Here is an 18,384-nt window from a genome sequence, read left to right on the forward strand (position 1 = left end):
AACAAATGGTGCAAATGGTACTGGAGTAACTGGGTACCCGCATGCAAAAGAATGAATTTGGGCCCCTACCTTATAAATGTACTCGCAGTGGATAACAGACCTAAATATCTGAGCTAATAAGCCTCTTAGGAGAAACACAAGAATAAATCTTCATGATCTTGGGTTAGGCAATTACCCATTAAATGTGATAGCAAAAGCATAGCGGTAAAAGAAAATTGGTAAATTGGATTTCATCAAAATTAAAACCTTTCATGCTTCAAAGGACATCATCCAGAAAATAAAAAGACAACCCACAGAATGAGAAAAATATTTGTGAATCATATATCCGATAAGGGACTTGCTATGGTCTGGATGTTTATGTCCCCCCCCCACCCCAGTTCATATGTTGAAACCTAATCTTCAACCCAGTAGTATTAAAAGGTGGGATCTTTGGGAGGTGATTAGGTCATGGGAGCTTGGCCCTCATGAGTGGGGTTAGTGCACCTATAAAAGAAGCTTGAGGAAGCCCTTTATCTTTCCACCTTCCCTCCTATGTGAGGACACATAAAAGGCTCCATCTGTGAGGAATGGGCCCTCACCAGACACCAAATCTGCTGGTGCCTTGATAGTGGACTTCCCAGCCTCCAGAACTGTAAGCAAGAAATTTCTATTTATAAATTGTTAGGTATAAGGTATTTTGTTGTAGCAGTCTGAATGGGCTAAGGCAGAACTTACATCCAGAATATACTGTATAAAGAACTCCTACAACTCAACATTAAGGAGACAGATAACACAATTAAGAAATGGGCAAAGTATTTAAATAGACATTTCTCCGAAGAAGATATACAAATCGCCAATAAGCACATGAACAGATGCTCATCATCATTGGTCATTGGGGGAAATACGTATTAAAACCACAATGAGATACAACTTCACACGCATTAGAATGGTTATAAATAAAAAGACAAGTGTTGGGAAGGATGTGGAGAAGTCAGAATCCTCACGCTTTGCTGGTAGGTGTGTGAAATGCTACAGAAACTTTGGAAAGTAGTCTTTTGAGGAAAAGATTTTCTCCGAAGGTTAAACATAAAGTCAGTGGCTCACACCTGTAATCCTAGCACTTTGGGAGGCCAAGGTGGGAGGATGGTTTGAGGCCGGGAGTTCAAGACCAGCCTAAACACGAGAGAGATCCTGTCTTTACAAAAAATAGAAAAATGAGCCAGGCATGGTGGCACACACCTGTAGTTCCAGCTACTTGGGAGGTTGAGGCAGGAGGATCACTTGAGCCCAGGAGTTTGAGGCTGCAGTGAGCTATGATCATGCCGCTGCACTCCAGCCTGGGTGACAGAGCAAGACCCTGTCTCAAAAAAGAAAAAAAAAAGGGAAACCATAAAGTCAGTGTATGACTCAGGCATTCCATTCCCAGATAGCTACCCAAGAGAAATGAAGACATATGTCCACACAAAGACTTGCATGTGAATGTTCTTCAGGTTATCCTCCCGGCTCAGCCCCCTAAGTATCTGGGACTACAGGCGTGCACCACCACACCAGCTAATTTTTCTTATTTTTTTAGAGACTAAGTCTTGGTATGTTGCAACACTAGTCTTGAACTTCTGGCCTTAAGCAATCTTTCCTCCTTGGCCTCCCAAAGTGCTAGTATTACAGGTGTGAAACTCCACACCTGGCCTACTTTTTAAAAAAAAATTATATATGTTTAAGGTGTGCAACATGATGTTTTGATATACATATAGATAATGAAATGACTGCTATAGCCAAGCAAATTAATATATCCATCTCCTCACATGATTACCTTTGTGTGTGTGGCGAGGGGTGGTAAGAGTGTCTGAAACCTTAGCAAATTTCCAGTTACAATACAATTATTAACTGTAGTCCTCATGCTATACACTAGATCCCCGACTTATTCACCCTGTGTAACTGCCACTTTGTACCCTTTGACCAACATCTCCCCATTTGCTCCCCTCTCCCCGCCCCTGGTAACTGTTCTACTCCCTGTTTTTCTGTATGTTTGATTTTTTTAGATTCCACATATAGGTGAAATTATGCGGCATTTTTCTTTGGTGTATTTCACTTATCATAATGTCCTCAGGGTTCATCCATGTTGTCAGAAATGGCAGGATCCCATCCTTTTTAGAGGCTGAGTAATATTCCATTTTATATATATAAATATATGTGATATATATATATATTATGATTTCTTTATCCATTCATCTATTAACAGTTTGTTTCTATAGCGTTCACTTTTTACAGATAAGACATAGCAAACCCCATAGAGGCTCTGCCTGGGGTGTGGCCCCAGATTTCCAGCTGGGGTTTGAGAGGCTGAGTCGCCGCAGGCAGGTGGGGGCTGCACGGGTGTGTGTTCCTGCTGCTGGGAACGGGGCCTTCAGACCTTGCTCTTTCATTGCCTTTTTCTTTTTCGGGGGGTGGTGGGTGGGAGGGGGTTATAAAGAGTTCTTATATGAATATGAGTATGTTCTGTAAATTAATCCTTTGGATGTTACATATGCTGCAAATATTTGCTCTTAGCCTTTGGCTTATATACTTTTTGGTTGTTGTGACTTTGTCATGTAAAAGTTTGTAATTTTTACACAGTAAACCTTACTAACCTTTATGGAGTCTACCTCTTTCTAGCTTTAGATAACTTTTCTTACCCTAGTGATGAAACATATTTCCTACAAATTATTTTTATTCTTTTAAATTTTCCTTTTTTAGTCTGCCCGGCTAGCTCAGTCGGTAGAGCATGAGACTCTTAAATTTTCCTTTTTTACGTTTAGGTGTTCATGGCTCTAATCCAGGGTTTCTCACCCTCAGCCCTAGTGGCATGTTGGACCGGGCAACTCTCTGGGGTAGGGTAGGGGGCTGTCCTGGGCATTGTAGGATGTATAGCAGCATCCCTGGCCTCTACCCACAACATGCCAGTAGCACCTGCATCCCAGGTGTGACAGCCAGATGTCCCCTGGGGAGCAGAATTGCCCCAGTTGAGAGCCACTGCACTTGGGTTAGACCATGCCCTCTTTCTGTAGCTGAGGAAACTAAGGCCAGAAAGGTGGTGGTATGCCCCGATCAAGGTGGCCTAGACAGGTCATGGCAGAAACTTTAGTTCAAAATGTAGGAACGGGAACCTCCACCTCTCATTCTCATTTTTCTCCCTATAATTCTGGCTCCCAGCCCAGGTTTACAGAAGAGCCATGATATCAGGCACTGGGTCAGGTGCGGGGCCACAGCAGGGAAGACCATGTAGTTAGACAACATGACAAAGACAAGGACTTCAGGTTGTGATCAGTGCCATGGAGCGGACATAAAAGGGGTCCTAGGACCCTGCAGGCAGGGGGAGGCAGCATCATTCATAGTGTGAGCACGGGCGGCCTCTCTGGGGAGGTGACTCACTCACTGACGAATCTGTGAGCACGGACAGGCCTTGGGGTGTGCAAGGTGTCCATTTCTGCCACTGTGCTACTGTCCGGGTGGTCTAGACCCTGCTCACAGTCTTATTCTGCCAGGGTGTTTCAGGGGTCCCAAGGCAACCCTTGTGCTTGGGGGGTTTCTAGGACTCACAGGACTTAGCATCTGGTTGTACCCTCAGCTGAGGCTTGTCACAGCAACTGTGATAAGGATACACAGGCAGGTGGTGGAGTCTGGAAGAATCCATGTGAGGATTCCTTATGTGCTTTCCCTCCCTTGAGGGGACACAGAGGGAACACTTCCCTCAGCAACAAAAATGCGGCAACATGTGTGCGCTCTCTCTGCCCAGGGAAGCCAGTTAGAGACTCAGTGCCCAATTATTTTTAGCCAGAGGCTGGTTACATGCCCTCTGCCTAGCGTCTGCCAGAATTCCAGACTCTCCCAGAAGGAATGCAGGTGTTCAGCAGGTGTTAACATGAACAATCTGGGTACAGTGAGCCAAGCCACCCTTACCAGTTAAGAAATGGTGGGAGTCTTCCCCAAATCTAAGTTCCCAGACACCAGTCAGAGGCCAGCCTTGCAAGCAGGCTTTGTCAGAGACAAGGAGCATTCTCGGGCCTGCTATGCTAACACTTCCCTGTGCACAGAAACGTCCCCACTCAGGGCTTTGACCTGAAAGCTGACTCAAGCAAGATGCAGGCAAGAAAACAGTAGAAATTTACCAAGAACTTGCGGGCCAGTGCCTGGGGCTAGGAGTGGGGGACTGAATTGTGGCTTCCCTCTGCACGGTTGACGGAATCTGTCTTCTCTTGTTGGCCCTCTCCAGTGTGGGGCTGCCTTCCAGGAGGATGACGTCATTGTGCTTAATGGCACCAAGGAGGATGTGGAAGTGCTAAAGACAAGGATGGAGGAGAGAAGGCTGCGAGCGAAGCTGGTAAAGGTAATGGGAGGCTTTGCCTCTGCCTCTCACCTTGCAGGCATCTTGGGCGCACCTAGAGTCTTCAGGCTCTGCCCAGCCTCTGCCCCAGAGCCAATTGCAAAGCACCAAACTGCACGTTACTGGCAGCTGCTTAGGGGTTTGCAGTGATCTAGGCAATTTTTATAACCTAGAAAAGCCTGGCCTCTGGAAACAGATTCCAGTCATGGCACAGTGGTTCTGCCCTTCACGCTCAGCTTCATCATCAGTGAAGTGGGATAGTAACAGCACCTGTGTAGGACATAGAGCCAGCAGGCGGATTCAAAGGATCACGCCCTCAAAGCTCCAGCACAGAGCACAGCCCTAGAGAGCCCTCAGAGAGAGACAGCAACCACAATTACTGTCACTGCTTTTAAAAGAGTATGTACTTGGGTTCCATAACTTGTAAAACAAGGGAAAAGTGAAAAGTCACCATCATCCCAGCAAATCTAAAGATCATGTGCTACCCAGATCTGAATGTGCACAAGAGTCACCGGCAACCTGGGTTCTGACAGGCCTAGGTGGGCCCTGGGAGCCTGCCTTTCTCACCCACTCCCTGGGCATGTGGATGCAACCCCTCGAGGACCACACTTTGAGTAGCAAGGAGCTAAGTAGCCTTCCTGCACATGGGAGCTGTCCGCCTCACCTTCCTGAGCCTTCTGCTGGAGGGGCAGGGTCACGGTGTGAGGCTGTGGCTCTCCAGAAGGGCGCCCAGCGACACTGCTGGTGATGAGACTGAAGCTCTGGCCAGTGTGTGAACGTTAAGGCTTTGTTTTGTGGTCCAGGTTTGGAACCACATTCCAGAAGCAATGGAAAGCATTGCTTAATGATATGACATAACGAGCAGGCTCAAAACAATTTACCAGCTAAGAAATCATTCAGTGTGCCATCGATTGTGGCACCAGCAGTCAATTTTATTAGCTGTTAAGTGTTTCCAGATGGTAGTTACGTAATGCAGGTCTTTTGTGAATGGCCAATTTTTCATTCTGTAAAAAAAAGTTAGGCTTAGGGTAAACTGGGGAGAAAACTTTATATGATCAGAACTAAGGCAAAAAAATGCTTAAAGTATTAGAAAATTAATTTCAATATCCTGAGGACATAAAATTTTGAAAAAAATAATACCCTGCCTTTGCATGGGTATGCGTTTACCAGTGTCAGTCTAAGGTAAGAGTGATGTCATAGTTTAATATTTTTCAGAGGTTTAGGGTTTTCTTTTAATCGTAATAGAAGAAGGGACAGGACCATATCACCCTGAAGTAATATACAATTCATGCTTGTGAGGCTTAAAGCTGATGCATGGGCACATGGTAGCAGTGTTCTCATTTTGCACAGATCTGGAGTGATCAGCAAGAGGCTAATCCATTTGCATTGCCTCCTTTTATCATTTTGCTTGGGTAGAAAATAATGCATGTAAATGGTTCTATAGTACAAAGAATTGTGGCCGATCTTTGTAAACAAATGCCAATACAAATATGCCATGGAGCAGTTTTATGAGATGTTAATACAGCATTCAAGAGAAATATTTAAAGAGCTGCTTCATCATCTAAGTGCTGCATTAAGATTAAAAAACAAATATATACGTGAGTGTGTTAACTCTAAGTTGATTCTCTAAATTACTACAATTTCATTGTCATAAGAGAATGAAGAGCAGAAAAGAAGGGAAAAAGAAAGCTTGAGATCTTTTTGACGGTCCCCCAAATGTCCCCTTGTTCTTCATTGCTACCATTGAGCAAGCTCAGTTTTTAAAAAACACAAAAGAGAAAAATTGCATTTTAAAGGAAGCTACTGGAGATTTTCATAAAGCCTGTGACCATTAGTGAGTTTTCTCTGTCACAGACTTCCTGCCAAGTTGTTCAAAGCCCAGTGGAACTAAGATGCCCCTCTCTGCAAAATACTCACCAGAGCTTCTGGGAATGCCTCTTAGATACTGCTACCAGGATACCAAAATATTTCCCAAATATACTCGCAGCTGGAAGCAGGACACAACATTTCCTCTAACTCCTCATTGCTCATGCTTTTCAGATAACCTCAGCTGCAAAGGGAGGGCTTAGATATTAGTAAATGGTTGTTTCTGTTTGTTTGAAGCAGAGTATCAGCCTTCACAAATTTGAGGGCATGCTATGTATGTGTGAAATGAACAGAAGGTTTTTGTTTTGTACAGAGTTATAAAGCACTTTGCATGTATATGTTACAAGTTCAAGGCCATTGCCTGAGAAATTCTTTTTGTCAGTGTTTTCTGGTGGTGGGGACTTTCTGATGTATTTAGGCTGCATATCTTTAGCGCCACCTTTTGGATACTTAGGAAACTGACATTTTTAAAGTAAATTGAACACAGTCCCGTTTGTCATGTCTGCAATTGAATTGGTTCTAACACAGCTGTGTAGTTCATTTTTTATTCTTGCTGACCAAAGTATCTATTATGAGTAACAGAATTCCAGTGCCTAAAAGTCTAACAAGAATAATGCAGAGTTTATGACAATTAGCTAAAATGTCCTCAAGCACTTAAATAAACAAATATCAAAGCAGTTTGACAGCTTTGAAAAAGAATTATTAATACTAGAATGGATAAGATTTAGTACCTGTGTATGCTGGCTGGACTTTACATATTCATATATACTTTATGTTATTACTCATTAAACTGCTCTTCTGTGTACAGTAGTCAACATTGGTATTACAGAAATCTGTCATCTTCATAAAAATGTTTGAGAATGTGATTTTTGGAAGGTAAATATAAAATTAAGCAAGATATGTACAGATGCATTCTGTGTGAAACAAAAATATGTAACTGGAAGCATGCAAAGGATTAAGGTTTAGAATTTATGAATATCAAAGCCTTCTTCAGGATGAGTTGCCTGCTTACATAACCTGCATCGGCCTGTCAAACAGGGTCCCAGGACAGGGGGAAGCCACACTGGCACTGAAATAGAGTGAATCTGAGCACATCCTCCAACGTCCTCTTTCTTTTTACAGAAAACAAAGAAACCCAAAGCGGCAGAGTCGGTTTCAAAATCAGATGTTGTTGAAGGTAAGATATCATAAGAGGTCCTTATTTTAAAAGCAAAATAAAACTGTAGGGCTGTTTCCTAAAATAAGTTCAGCTTTTGTTTTGTTTTTGTTTCTCTTACTTTGTGTCTTTTACAGAAGCCCCAGGGCCATCAAAAGTTATGGCAGCAAAGCCTGAAGAAATCGGCCTTGATTCTAGAGAGAAGAAAACCAACTCTGCTCCCAGGAGTGCAGGTGGGTCGTACTGCAGCAACAGTGAGTTGTTCAGGCAGCTGGAGACCCAGAGCTTGCATCCTGGTGTCACTGCAGTGAGTAGAAGAGAAAACTCCAGCTCATCCTAAGTCATGTCTCTAGATGGCCACTGAGCTCTCTCAAGGGGGTAACTAAGACATATTTAACATACCCCTTCCTCAGGAGCCCTGGCAGGATTGACGGGGTCTGGGCACAAACGCTGAGTTTTCCTGTTGAGTAACCACTTGGTGTTAAGCTTTAGAGGCTGCACCAAGAACTGGCTCAGAGATTGGGCAGGAATATTCCCAACATCTAGACAGTTGGGGTTTTCACGGGCTGCACACCGTGCCTCTCAGGGTCCCTTCCCTCTGCCTGCCTCTTGGCCAGGGGTCACAGTTTCTCCTGAAACTCAAGTATATTTACCTCAAGGAACATAACGTTTATTTCACAAAAAGAAAGATTCATTAGGTAAAAGAATGTGTGGTCTGGTCTTGTGTTATAAATAGCATCCACGATGGCTGATGGTTCTAGACATGGCACTACATGGTGGGGGGAGAGGTCACTCAGGGTCCTGTGCCTCCATATCCTCCCCCGAGTAAAGCAGGCCCCGCCTGGTGAGGGCAATCTAATTTTAATTTAGCCCATTCCTGCTGCTGGGACCAGTGCCTAGCACAGAGCAAGGAGTGGTTAATAGGATATTAAATGATAGCTTTCAGTGTCGTAGCTGTCTGTTTTGTGGGAGTTGGCAAGTAAGGTCGTTATGTGCTTTAGCGTTCACCAGAGCAAGTAGGAGAACACCTGGGCACAGCAGCTGACATGCTTCCCTTCCGAGAATTCGACGTTTGGAATGATCTTTCGTCCCAGCCCTAAAGATTTTGGCTTTTCATTTTTTCCAGCAACAAATGAGAGCTCCTCTGGAAAAGCCAGGAAGCCCCCGTGTGGGGCCATGAAAAGGTCCATCGCCGAGAGCGAAGAATCGGAAGCCTACAAGTCCCTCTTCACCACCCACAGCTCAGCCAAGCGCTCCAAGGAGGAGTCAGCCCACTGGGTCACCCACACGTCCTACTGCTTCTGAAGCTCATGCCTGCGTTCCACCCTACAAGAAGGTTCTTGTTAGTTTACCCGTAGGCCGGTTTTTGTGATTCTCTGATTGTAGCGTGTATTCTCTGGTGTCGTTCCTTTGCACGGTGTCATAAACTTGTCCTCACCAACCTTGGAGCGGGCGTGGTCACTCTTGCTGTGAGGCGCATTGGTTCTACGGGGTCACAGTGGGTGGCTGCAGAGTGACTGTCCCCCTCTCCTGCAGGCCCGAGTGGGTACTCACTTCCACCTGCAGGTACACTTGGACCGTTCCATGGCCGGAAAGTCATGTTGGCTGCACTTCCTATGCTTGCAATCATGAGACTCCAGGTTTCTTCTGGGTGTGTGATTGGCTCATTTTGACTAAAATTCTAATGATTTTGCTGCCAGTGGTAAATTAAGCAGGGCAAATGAAGCCAAGCTTTCGAAGGGACGAATTTCAAATACACTCTGCCTCCTGGAGGCTCTGAAGGGCTTCGTCCCTCTGCCCCTGCCCTGCTGCTCTGGGGCACAGGGACTCTTCCCTGTCTCCTCGTTTGGTAGATAGCAGAGACTTAGCTGGGCACCTAATGATTTGGTACAAAAATAAAGCTGCTCTGCCTTTTCTCTCATCTGTCTGTACTTTTTCCTTCTCTGCCTTGCACTCGTGCTTTGGTAGGAACAGTGCAGCCTTTGCACCGATGGTGATGGGCTCAGCCACCAAGCCCTGGGCATTCCACCTTTTCTCCCTTCAGCAGAAGGTAAAAGGGGGAGTTGTACATAAAATTGGTGCATTTTCTCCATCCATAATGTGTGTTGAAGTCAGTAGTTACTGAAACTTCTCATGAGACTGTTGATGATGGACCAAGAGCCCCCAGGCCTCAACACTGCTAGAAAGTGCTAGAACGTACACGGTATTATTGAGACGATTCTCTGTGCTAGATCCCAGGGCCCTGGGTTTCCTTCAGAAGCAGGAGAAGGAGCCGGGGAGGACGGCGAGAGGGTGGGAGGTGAGCAGGCAGGGTCTGTGCCCCCCACGGTGGGGGGATTCCAGGGAGTTGGGGGAACCCCCTGTGCTTTCTAAAACCCCAGGTGTTTCTCTGCTTCACAATGATGGGAAGGTTTGGCCCCAAGGACGTTCTGACATTGTCTGTATGGAAGCATTTAGTCAGAATTATATTAACCAATGAATTTTTGTTGTGGACTTTTCCAGAATAAGCTCGAGTTAGCCATTTTATTTCCCTGATCAATTTTCTGCACAGCCCAGTTAAACCATTTTCCAGTTGCTGGGTTTTTTTCCTTTCTTTCTTTTGTTAAATTATTTTCGTAACAATTTGTTCCTTTTTTAATCAGTTGCAATTATTTTCTCTCATATTTCTCTCTATTTTAACTCTACAAAGAAAAGTTGACCAATCCTTTTAGTCAAATTTTACTTATTACAGCTTCTGCCATCATGAGGTATTCTTGTAATTTTCATGACCTTTATTTCTACCAAGTTCAATTTTCCTAATTTTAGCCTGAATCAACTTTATTTTGCATTGATTATTTTGACTGTGTCCAGTTTTTTCCAGTAACCCAGTGACAGTGTCCTCAACATCAAAAGTTCAGTATCTCCAATGGCTGTGCTTCCCTCCCCCTGCCCCTGGGGTTATCCTTCGGGGAGGGAGAAGGGCTTCTCTGGAGAGTCCTAGCCAGCCCTTAATATTTAGCAAAGGCATCGCCTCTCTGGGGCTCCTACGCCACTCTACCCACCCCTCTGCAAGTGCCTGACGTGATGGCACCGAGGGCAGGCAGAGCTCATGGCTGGTGTGTTCAGGGCTCCCCTGAGGAGCCAGGCACTGAGAGGCCTCATCTGCTGGGGCTCCGCAGCGACCCAGTGAGGTAGGACAGTGGCCGTCACCCGTCTTACAGGGGAGATGCCTGAGGCTTTGCAGTTCTGCTGGTCACCCCCCTCACCGGGCTGTGTCTCCGTAAGTCTTCCACACAGACGGCGGTGGGGGCTGTGGGAGGCTCGAGCACAGGGTTGGGGGCCAGGCAGGCAAGAGGAGATCCGCCTGCTTCCTCCTCGGCCCACCCAGGCCCAGGCCACTTTTCCAGAGGTGAGGGAGCTGGGAGGAGAAAACCCAGAGGATGAAGAGACTCTCTAAAGTGTGTCTGGTTAGCTTCCCACTGTCCTTTATCCCCAAGAAATGAAATCAACACCTCCCCAAAATGAACTGAGAAGATTGTCACTCACCCCACGAACTTTCTGACCCGGAGAGAAGTTCGGCTCCAAGATCTGCCTAGCGCTCCCCTGCCTTTCCCCAGGTCCTGTTCTATTGAAAAGTAATCTAGGCTTCCGAACGCAATGCAGAAAAAGATGTAATTCCTACTGTTAAATACACAGGAACATTTCTAAATAACGAAAATCACGCGTGACAGAACGTCCTGGGCATTCCTGTTGTTTGGGGTCACTCACGTAGCTAAGTCTGTTTGCCCTCGCTACATCAAGGCACCGTAACCACCACATTGCAGAGCGCCGTCTGGGGCAGTTGACTTAACATACAGGCTGCGTGCAGTCACGGGCCCCTCAGGACAGGACACTGGCACTCCGAGCAGTCAGACTGGCGAGCCTGGGAACCGGACGCTGGATGCCAAGGACGCGCCTCCAAACTGAGGTCGGGCATCCTCCTCACGTGGGCCGCCCTGAAGTCCTGGCCACCGGGGGAGGGCTGCCTGTTTGCTCAGCAGCCCTTAGGACCTGCTCCTCTCCAGGCCCTGCCAGGCGGCCTGGCAGGAAGCCCCCACCCTCCAGCCCATGCTGAGCTGTGCTCCTGCAGGGGAATCTGTGCAGCACCAAGCCCCTTTTGGTTTTCCAGAACAGTCTTCTGGAACATCTTTGTTGCTCCCCTGAGCTCGACATGGTTTAAGGCACGATGAGGGTGCCCAGCAGACCCGTGATTATTCTTTTAGACTCAGCAGAAAGTTGAACTCCTTCCTTAGGAAGATTGCTCTACGGGTGACCCTGGGGAACAAGTGAGTGCACGCCTGGTGTTCCGTTAACCAGGATTTCTTGCTTCGTGGCATTTAACAACTGATGGTTTCAGATATACTGGTGAGTCCTAGGTTATTCCCAGCATCGGGCTTTGTTGTCAAACAGGCTGTTCTTTCTTACTTGGGGTCTTCACACAGGGCCAGTGTCAGCCCCCTCCCCATGTTACCCAGCCACCTCCTATTCATCTCTCGAGCTCTACCCAGATGTCTTTTTTCTGGAAAGTCTTCCTGCATAACCTAATTTAGAGCAGTCCCTCTGTTCTCATCTCTAAAGCTCTCTGTTCTTATCACATTTTAATTTAGTAAAATATGCTCTTAACCCAGGGACTGCCCCTCCGGTAAGGTCAGTGGCGTTGTGAGGTGATAGGGAGTGCTGGGGACTGCGGAGAGAACACGGCCACCAAGGGCAGTTCCTGCCTGGCTCCGGCAGGGTGGCCCCGTGGGAGTGTGGGCCCAGTGCTACCAGCAGGGAAGCCAGAAATCTGGAGTTCTTAAACGAAGTTCCCTTCACATGTAAAGCTGGCAAATAATTATTTTTAGAAACAATGTAGGCCAAACAAAATACATCGGCGGCTCTTAGCTTGTAGCCTGTGGTTTAGTATCTTTCTTTTCCAATCAGCTCTCAGCTCCACGGGGACACATTGTGTCTCTGTGCTGCTCACCACAATGTCCAGATCAAACAAATGAAAAACAGAAATAGCTGATGTCCTCTCCCCACAGAGCCCTGGGGTCAGAAAGAATGTACTGGCAAGGAGATGGCATCCCCTCTTCCCCATCCTCTCTTTTTTGTTGCCTGCTGGAAATTTCTCCATCTCCCTTTAAGTCCTCCTCCCGGGCTACCACTGTGAACATCATTATCCTGCACCCTGAAGTCATCACAATGGCCAGGTGGCCTCTGGCTCAGGACCCTCTGTGACATCACCAATGTCCCAGCCCTGGGTGCCTGTCTCCCAGTTGCAAGGATAAGCAAACCCACGATGAGCGACTTCCTCCCCTGCCTCTGCTCACCATGCGGACGCTGAAATGGTTCTTGATCCTGCCTCTGTGCTTCTCCTGCGGCTATGCCTTCGTGTTTTCTTCTCTGAGAGATAAGGCCAAAGAACCCCAGGGGAAAGTGCCTTGCGGGGGGCACTTTCGGATCAGGCAGAATCTACCAGAGCATGCCCAAGGCTGGCTTGGGAGCAAGTGGCTGTGGCTTTTTTTCGTTATTGTGCTCTATGTGATACTGAAGTTTCGAGGAGATGGTGAGAAGAATAAGGTAAGGATAAAAAAGAAAAAAATAAGGCTTTTTGTACACCGCATTGATGCAATCTCAGACTCAGAGAAACAGATGTTCTAGTCAGTTTCAGCAGGACTGTTAAGTGTGATGAATTTGAATGGAAAGTACCTACCTCATGGTCCTGGGCAAGCTGGCAAATTCGCTTCCTGATATATCCTTAGTGAAGACAGTAGCCCCCAAATCCACAGAGGTTGGGACAAACAGTTGAAAATGACCTTTTGCTTATTGGCTCACAATTGTTCCTGTTAAGTGAATATTTGCAAGTTGAGAAGAGATTCAAGAATTTATGTTGTGTTTCAGAAGGTTTCAACATTATTCACAGAGCCAGATTCCCTGTCCCCTGATTTTGAAAATTTTCCTAGTGTTTGACTTATTACAAATTTTTGAACTCAATGGAAATGGTATCGTTATCCTAAGGAAATATGAGTCCTGTACTAAAGGGATAAAGGTGTAAAGTAGTAACAACTGGTCCCCAAAGTGACTAAACAATTCTTTCAGGTAGAAGGGGACAGGGAGAGAAATACTGCAGTGTGTTCTCTCTTAGATAGACCCAACACTTCATGATACTGTATCCAAACTGACTAGAGCAGGGGTTGGCAAACTTCTCCTGCAAAGGGCCAGATAGTAAAGATTTTCAGCCTGGTGAGCCATATGGTCTTTGTTGCAACTACTCCACTGTGCTGTTGTAGGATGAAAACAGCCATAGACTACACACACATGAACGAGCATGGCCGTGTTCCAATAAAACTTTATTGACAATAACAGATGGTGGGCCAGATTTGGCCATAGTTTGCCAATGCCTGGACTAGAGCAATGCCAGAGCCTTCTTTTCTTAGATGAGCCCAGCTCTCATGGAACTGTTTCAAAACCAGCAAAGTCGGCCGGGCGCGGTGGCTCACACCTGTAATCCTAGCCCTCTGGGAGGCTGAGGCGGGTGGATCGCTCGAGGTCAGGAGTTCGAGACCAGCCTGAGCGAGACCCTGTCTCTACTAAAAAAATAGAAAGAAATTATCTGGCCAACTAAAATATATATAGAAAAAAAAATTAGCCGGGCATGGTGGCGCATGCCTGTAGTCCCAGCTACTCGGGAGGCTGAGGCAGTAGGATCGCTTAAGCCCAGGAGTTTGAGGTTGCTGTGAGCTAGGCTGATGCCACGGCACTCACTCTAGCCCGGGCAACAAAGTGAGACTCTGTCTCAAAAAAAAAAAAACCAGCGAAGTCAATGACATTACTCACCTTGAATATCTTTCTTGACAGGAGCAGAATCCTCCTGCCCTTCGAGGCTGTCCATTACGCTCTCCACTAAAGAAAAATCAAAATGCTTCCCCCAGCAAAGACTACGCGTTCAATACCTTAACCCAACTCGAGATGGACCTTGTGAAATTTATGTCCAAGGTGCGGAATCTTAAGGTCGCCATGGCAACTGGCAGTAACCTCAAGCTTCCAAGCTCAGAGATACCTGGAGATCCACGCAATAATGTTACAATATATGAGATATGGGGAGAAGAAGACTCTGACTGAATGGATTTGTGTCAAAGTAGGAGAGAAAAAAGTTTGAATGGTGACAAACAGTACGCAAACTAATAAAACTATTCTGAAGAAAAAGAATTCCCTCATGAGACCTTGCTTGGTTTTTTTTTTTTGTTTGTTTGTTTGTTTGTTTGTTTGTTTAACTAGAAGAAAAAGATGAATGTGAGACAGTAGCCACAGCAGTTCTTGTTTGTTTTGCCTTTCTCACTCGCTCTGGAGCTGCGGGGACAAGTGTATCGGAAGCCACACAGAGAGAAGCACCCGGCAACACTCTTGGCCTCAGTGCAGTGGGCCCTGTAGGATGATGAGGCTGTGGAATTTGGGATAAGATACTCATATCATTTTCATAGAAACTCTTGTTTTCTTCTTTGTAGTATCTGTGCAAAATAAGGAACCGATTTTTATCTTTATTATTTATTACATTACAAAGGACAACTTTATAGGTTTAAAATCATAAAATGATTCAATTAGGAGGGATATATTCTAGAATCATTTGATTTTCTTACCACTAGAAAAGTCATTTTTATTCATTCTGTCATATGGATTCCATGCATTGACTTTGTCTTCTGCAAAACTAGCAGTTACATATGTCTATAGTTGGATTAAGAAAAAGAACAATTCATACTTTCAGTGTCATTGGAGTTTTGGATACAGATGAGCTAACCAGGGGCTCCCAGATCAGTTGATATGTTCTTTATAATACTTATTAACAAGACAGATTTGGGGCATGGTAGTATGGCTAATGGAACTCTACATTTACTCAACGCTGTAAAACTGGCTTCCTAACCCCTGGGCCCAGCTTCCCTCGCCTGGGCCAATCTGATGGTTTTGTAGACGTGCTTATGCAGGCCCAGAGAGGGAGTCAGCTGTGGGAAACCACAGAAATTCCCTTTTCACTTCAGTCCGAACTTCTGTGTTCCTGGCAGAGAAGTCCTGACTGAGTCTCTGTCACCTCCCTTCCAGCCACAACAAGTTCCTTCCCACTGTTGGAGCATAGTCTACAGGATCTGTCCCCTCCCAGCTGCACCATGCCAAGCTCATTTCTGCCTCAGGGGCTTTGCACATGGCCTCTCTGGGGGGTTTCTTGCAGATACCACATTGCTGGCTGCTGTGCCTGTCATTCTGGTCTTTACTCAGCGAGGCCCTCCCTGACCACCCAGCTAAAGGAGCCCCTCTTGTCTCTCTTATCACATGATCCTGCTTTATTTTATTTTCTTCATAGCACCTATCGCTATGGGACATTATGCTTTTTATTAACATGTCTCCTGTTTATCCCTTCTCCTCATAGACAAGGACTGTGATATTGTGATTCATAATAAGAAATGGATATTTGGTCTTTGTTCCCCCCCACCACCACCATTTCCTGGCACATGACTTCTAAAACCCCTGGAATCTCCTAAGCAATGACTGGTGGCCGAGGCTCCCTGACAGCCTCAGAATGGGGCCTGGTGGCCAGGGGAACTGGCCCTGTGATTAGTTCCATCCCTCCACCTCTGGGAAAAGCAGGTAAAAGTTGAGTTGATCACCAATGGCCAATGATGTAATGGCTCATGCCTACCGAACGAAGCCTCCATAAAAACCCAAAAGGACAGGGTTTGGAGAGTTGGGGGACAGCTGAACTCTCGGGTTCCTGGAGGGTGGTGTGCCCAGAGAGGGCGTGGGAGCACCACGTGCCCTTCCTCAGGCCTTGCCCTGTGTCTGTCTTCCGTCTGGCTGTTCATCTGTGTCCTTTGTAACATCTTTATAATAAATGAGTAAAATGCGTAAAGTATTTCCCTGAGTTCTGTGAGCTGCTGTAGCAAATTAATCAAACCAGAGGAGGGGGTCGTGGAACTCCCAATTTATAGCCGTTGGTCAGAAGTTCGGGTTGACTTGGGGCTTGCAATTGTCATCTGAAGTGGGGAGCGGTCTTGGGAACAGAGCCCTCCACCTGTGGGATCCGACACTGTCTCCAGGTAGACAGTGTCAGAATAGAATGAATCAGACGACACCCAGCTGATGTCCACTGAGGAGCTGCCTGGGGTGTAGGAAAATCCCCCACATGCATTTGGTGACCAGAGTAGAGTGTGGTGGGTGTGAGGGCAGGAAAAATGGTTTTGTTTTCTTATCTTTTATAGGGATGTGTCCATCGTGTTTGCTGCCATATCCTCAGAATCTGGAACAGGGCTTGGCGTATAAGGGGCACTCAATATAAATTTTTTAAAAACCTTTTATTTTGGACTCATTTCAGACTTATAGAAAAGTTGCAATAATAGTGTAGAGAGGTCCTGTGTACCTGTCACCCAGCTTTCCCTAATGATGACGTCCTACCTAACAGCATAAACAGGAAAACCCGGAACTCAGTACAGTGCTGTTAACAACTGGATTTGAATTTCCTTCATTAATGAAATTGACTCCATTAATGTCCTCTGTCCCAGAGCCAGCCCAGCACCCCACACTGCATTGACTTATTCCTCCTTGGTCTCCTCTAATGTGGGACAGTCCTAAGTCTTTCCTTGGTTTTATGACTTTGACAGTGGTCAGTTATTTGGCACAGCTGGCTGTTGAACAACACAGGAGTCAGGGGCCCCCTTAACCCCCTGTGCAGTTGAAAATCCATGTAAACTTTGGACTCCCCAGCTATTGGCCGGAAGCCTTACCAATAGCATAAACAGTCAACACATATTAATATAATAAGAAAATCATAAGGAAAAGAAAATGTATTTACTATTCATGAAGTGGAAGTGGATCATAAAGGTCTCTTCATCCTCATGGTCTTCATGCTGAGTCGGCTGAGGAGGAAGAGAAGGGGTTAGTCTTGCTGTCTCGGGGGCAGCAGAGGAGGAAGAAAATCTGCAATAAGTAGACCCACAAGTTCACACCCGTGTTATTCAAGGATCAACTGTAGAATGAAGATTAGTGATCAAAGGCCGGCCTGTAATCCTAGCACTCTGGGAGGCCGAGGTGTGAGGATCACTTGAGGTCAGGAGTTCGAGAGCAGCCTGAGCAAGATCGAGACCCCGTCTCTACCAAAAATAGAAAAAATTAGCCGGGCGTGGTGGCATGCACCTGTAGTCTCAGGTACTTGGGAGGCTGGGGCAGGAGGATCGCTTGAGCCCTTGAGTTGGAGGTTGCAGTGAGCTATGATTATGCCACTGCACTCTACCTGGATCAACAGAGCGAGATTCTGTCTCAAAAAAAAAAAAAAATAGTGATCAGTGATTTGGTAGAATGTCCCTTCATTTGAGTTTGAAGGATGTTTTCTTGTGCTAGGAATGAGGTTTTGCATTTGTGGCAAGAATCCCAGAGAAGTGTCATAGTGTCCCAGTGCATGTCATCAGGGCTCGTGTGTGTGCCCATCACCCTGGATAGTAACCTTAATCACTGGACTAAGGTGATGTTTCTGGGTTTCTGCATTGTAAGGTTATCTTTCCCTTCTTAGTTAATAAACATGTGAAGGCAGATACCTTGAGATTATACAAATCCTGCCTCCTCAAACTTCCACGCACTAATCTGAGCAGGCCTCAGTGGGCATTGAATGCAGCAATTATTTCAGTGGTGTTTGGGGTTTGCCTAATGGCGATCTCAATTTTCCTCTTTCCTTCTACATTTATTGATTGAAATTCTGCTGTAAGGAAGAGTTGTCCCTTCTCCATTGAGTGAGTGATTGATTTCAGTATGGACTGAGGGATATTTATTCTATTAAATCTGATACTTCTGTTGTTTATCTTCTTGCTCAAACTTTCTCAGTTTTGGCCATTAGGAGCTCCTTCAGGTTGGCACTTGTGTCCTTTGAATAAGCCCATCCTCTTTTGAACAATTCCTTACTTTCTGGCAACTGAAGATGTTCCAGGCTCATCTGGTTTATTCTGTGGAATCAGCCACTTCCCTGGGGGGCCCCTGGTTCCTTTGG

At 46.0% G+C, this 18,384-nt stretch overlaps 2 protein-coding genes across 4 annotated transcripts in view; both read left to right on the forward strand.

Moving 5' to 3' along the window:
* Nucleotides 1–14,305, forward strand: part of RTF2 (replication termination factor 2) — a 48,814-nt gene extending 34,509 nt beyond the window's left edge. The window contains exons 6-10 of one of the 3 annotated variants that reach the window (XM_045528876.1): nt 4,229–4,342; nt 7,328–7,382; nt 7,499–7,594; nt 8,488–8,697; nt 14,220–14,305. In XM_045528876.1, coding sequence (XP_045384832.1) covers nt 4,229–4,342; nt 7,328–7,382; nt 7,499–7,594; nt 8,488–8,666 — 444 coding nt within the window. In that variant the 3' untranslated portion in view covers nt 8,667–8,697; nt 14,220–14,305. Of the gene's footprint in view, nt 1–4,228; nt 4,343–7,327; nt 7,383–7,498; nt 7,595–8,487; nt 9,283–14,219 lie in introns of those variants that run through there. The other 2 variants (XM_045528875.1, XM_045528874.1) reach the window with 2 other exon arrangements.
* LOC123622479 (protein FAM209B-like) lies at nt 9,904–14,581 on the forward strand. Its single transcript, XM_045528877.1, has 2 exons — nt 9,904–12,941; nt 14,220–14,581. The coding sequence occupies exons 1-2, from the start codon at nt 12,693–12,695 to the stop codon at nt 14,481–14,483; spliced, it is 513 nt and encodes a 170-aa protein (XP_045384833.1). The 5' UTR covers nt 9,904–12,692; the 3' UTR covers nt 14,484–14,581.
* Nucleotides 14,582–18,384: the final 3,803 nt, after the last annotated feature.

This window comes from Lemur catta, chromosome 17, assembly GCF_020740605.2.
Source record: "Lemur catta isolate mLemCat1 chromosome 17, mLemCat1.pri, whole genome shotgun sequence".
NCBI classification, from domain to species: Eukaryota; Metazoa; Chordata; class Mammalia; order Primates; family Lemuridae; genus Lemur; species Lemur catta.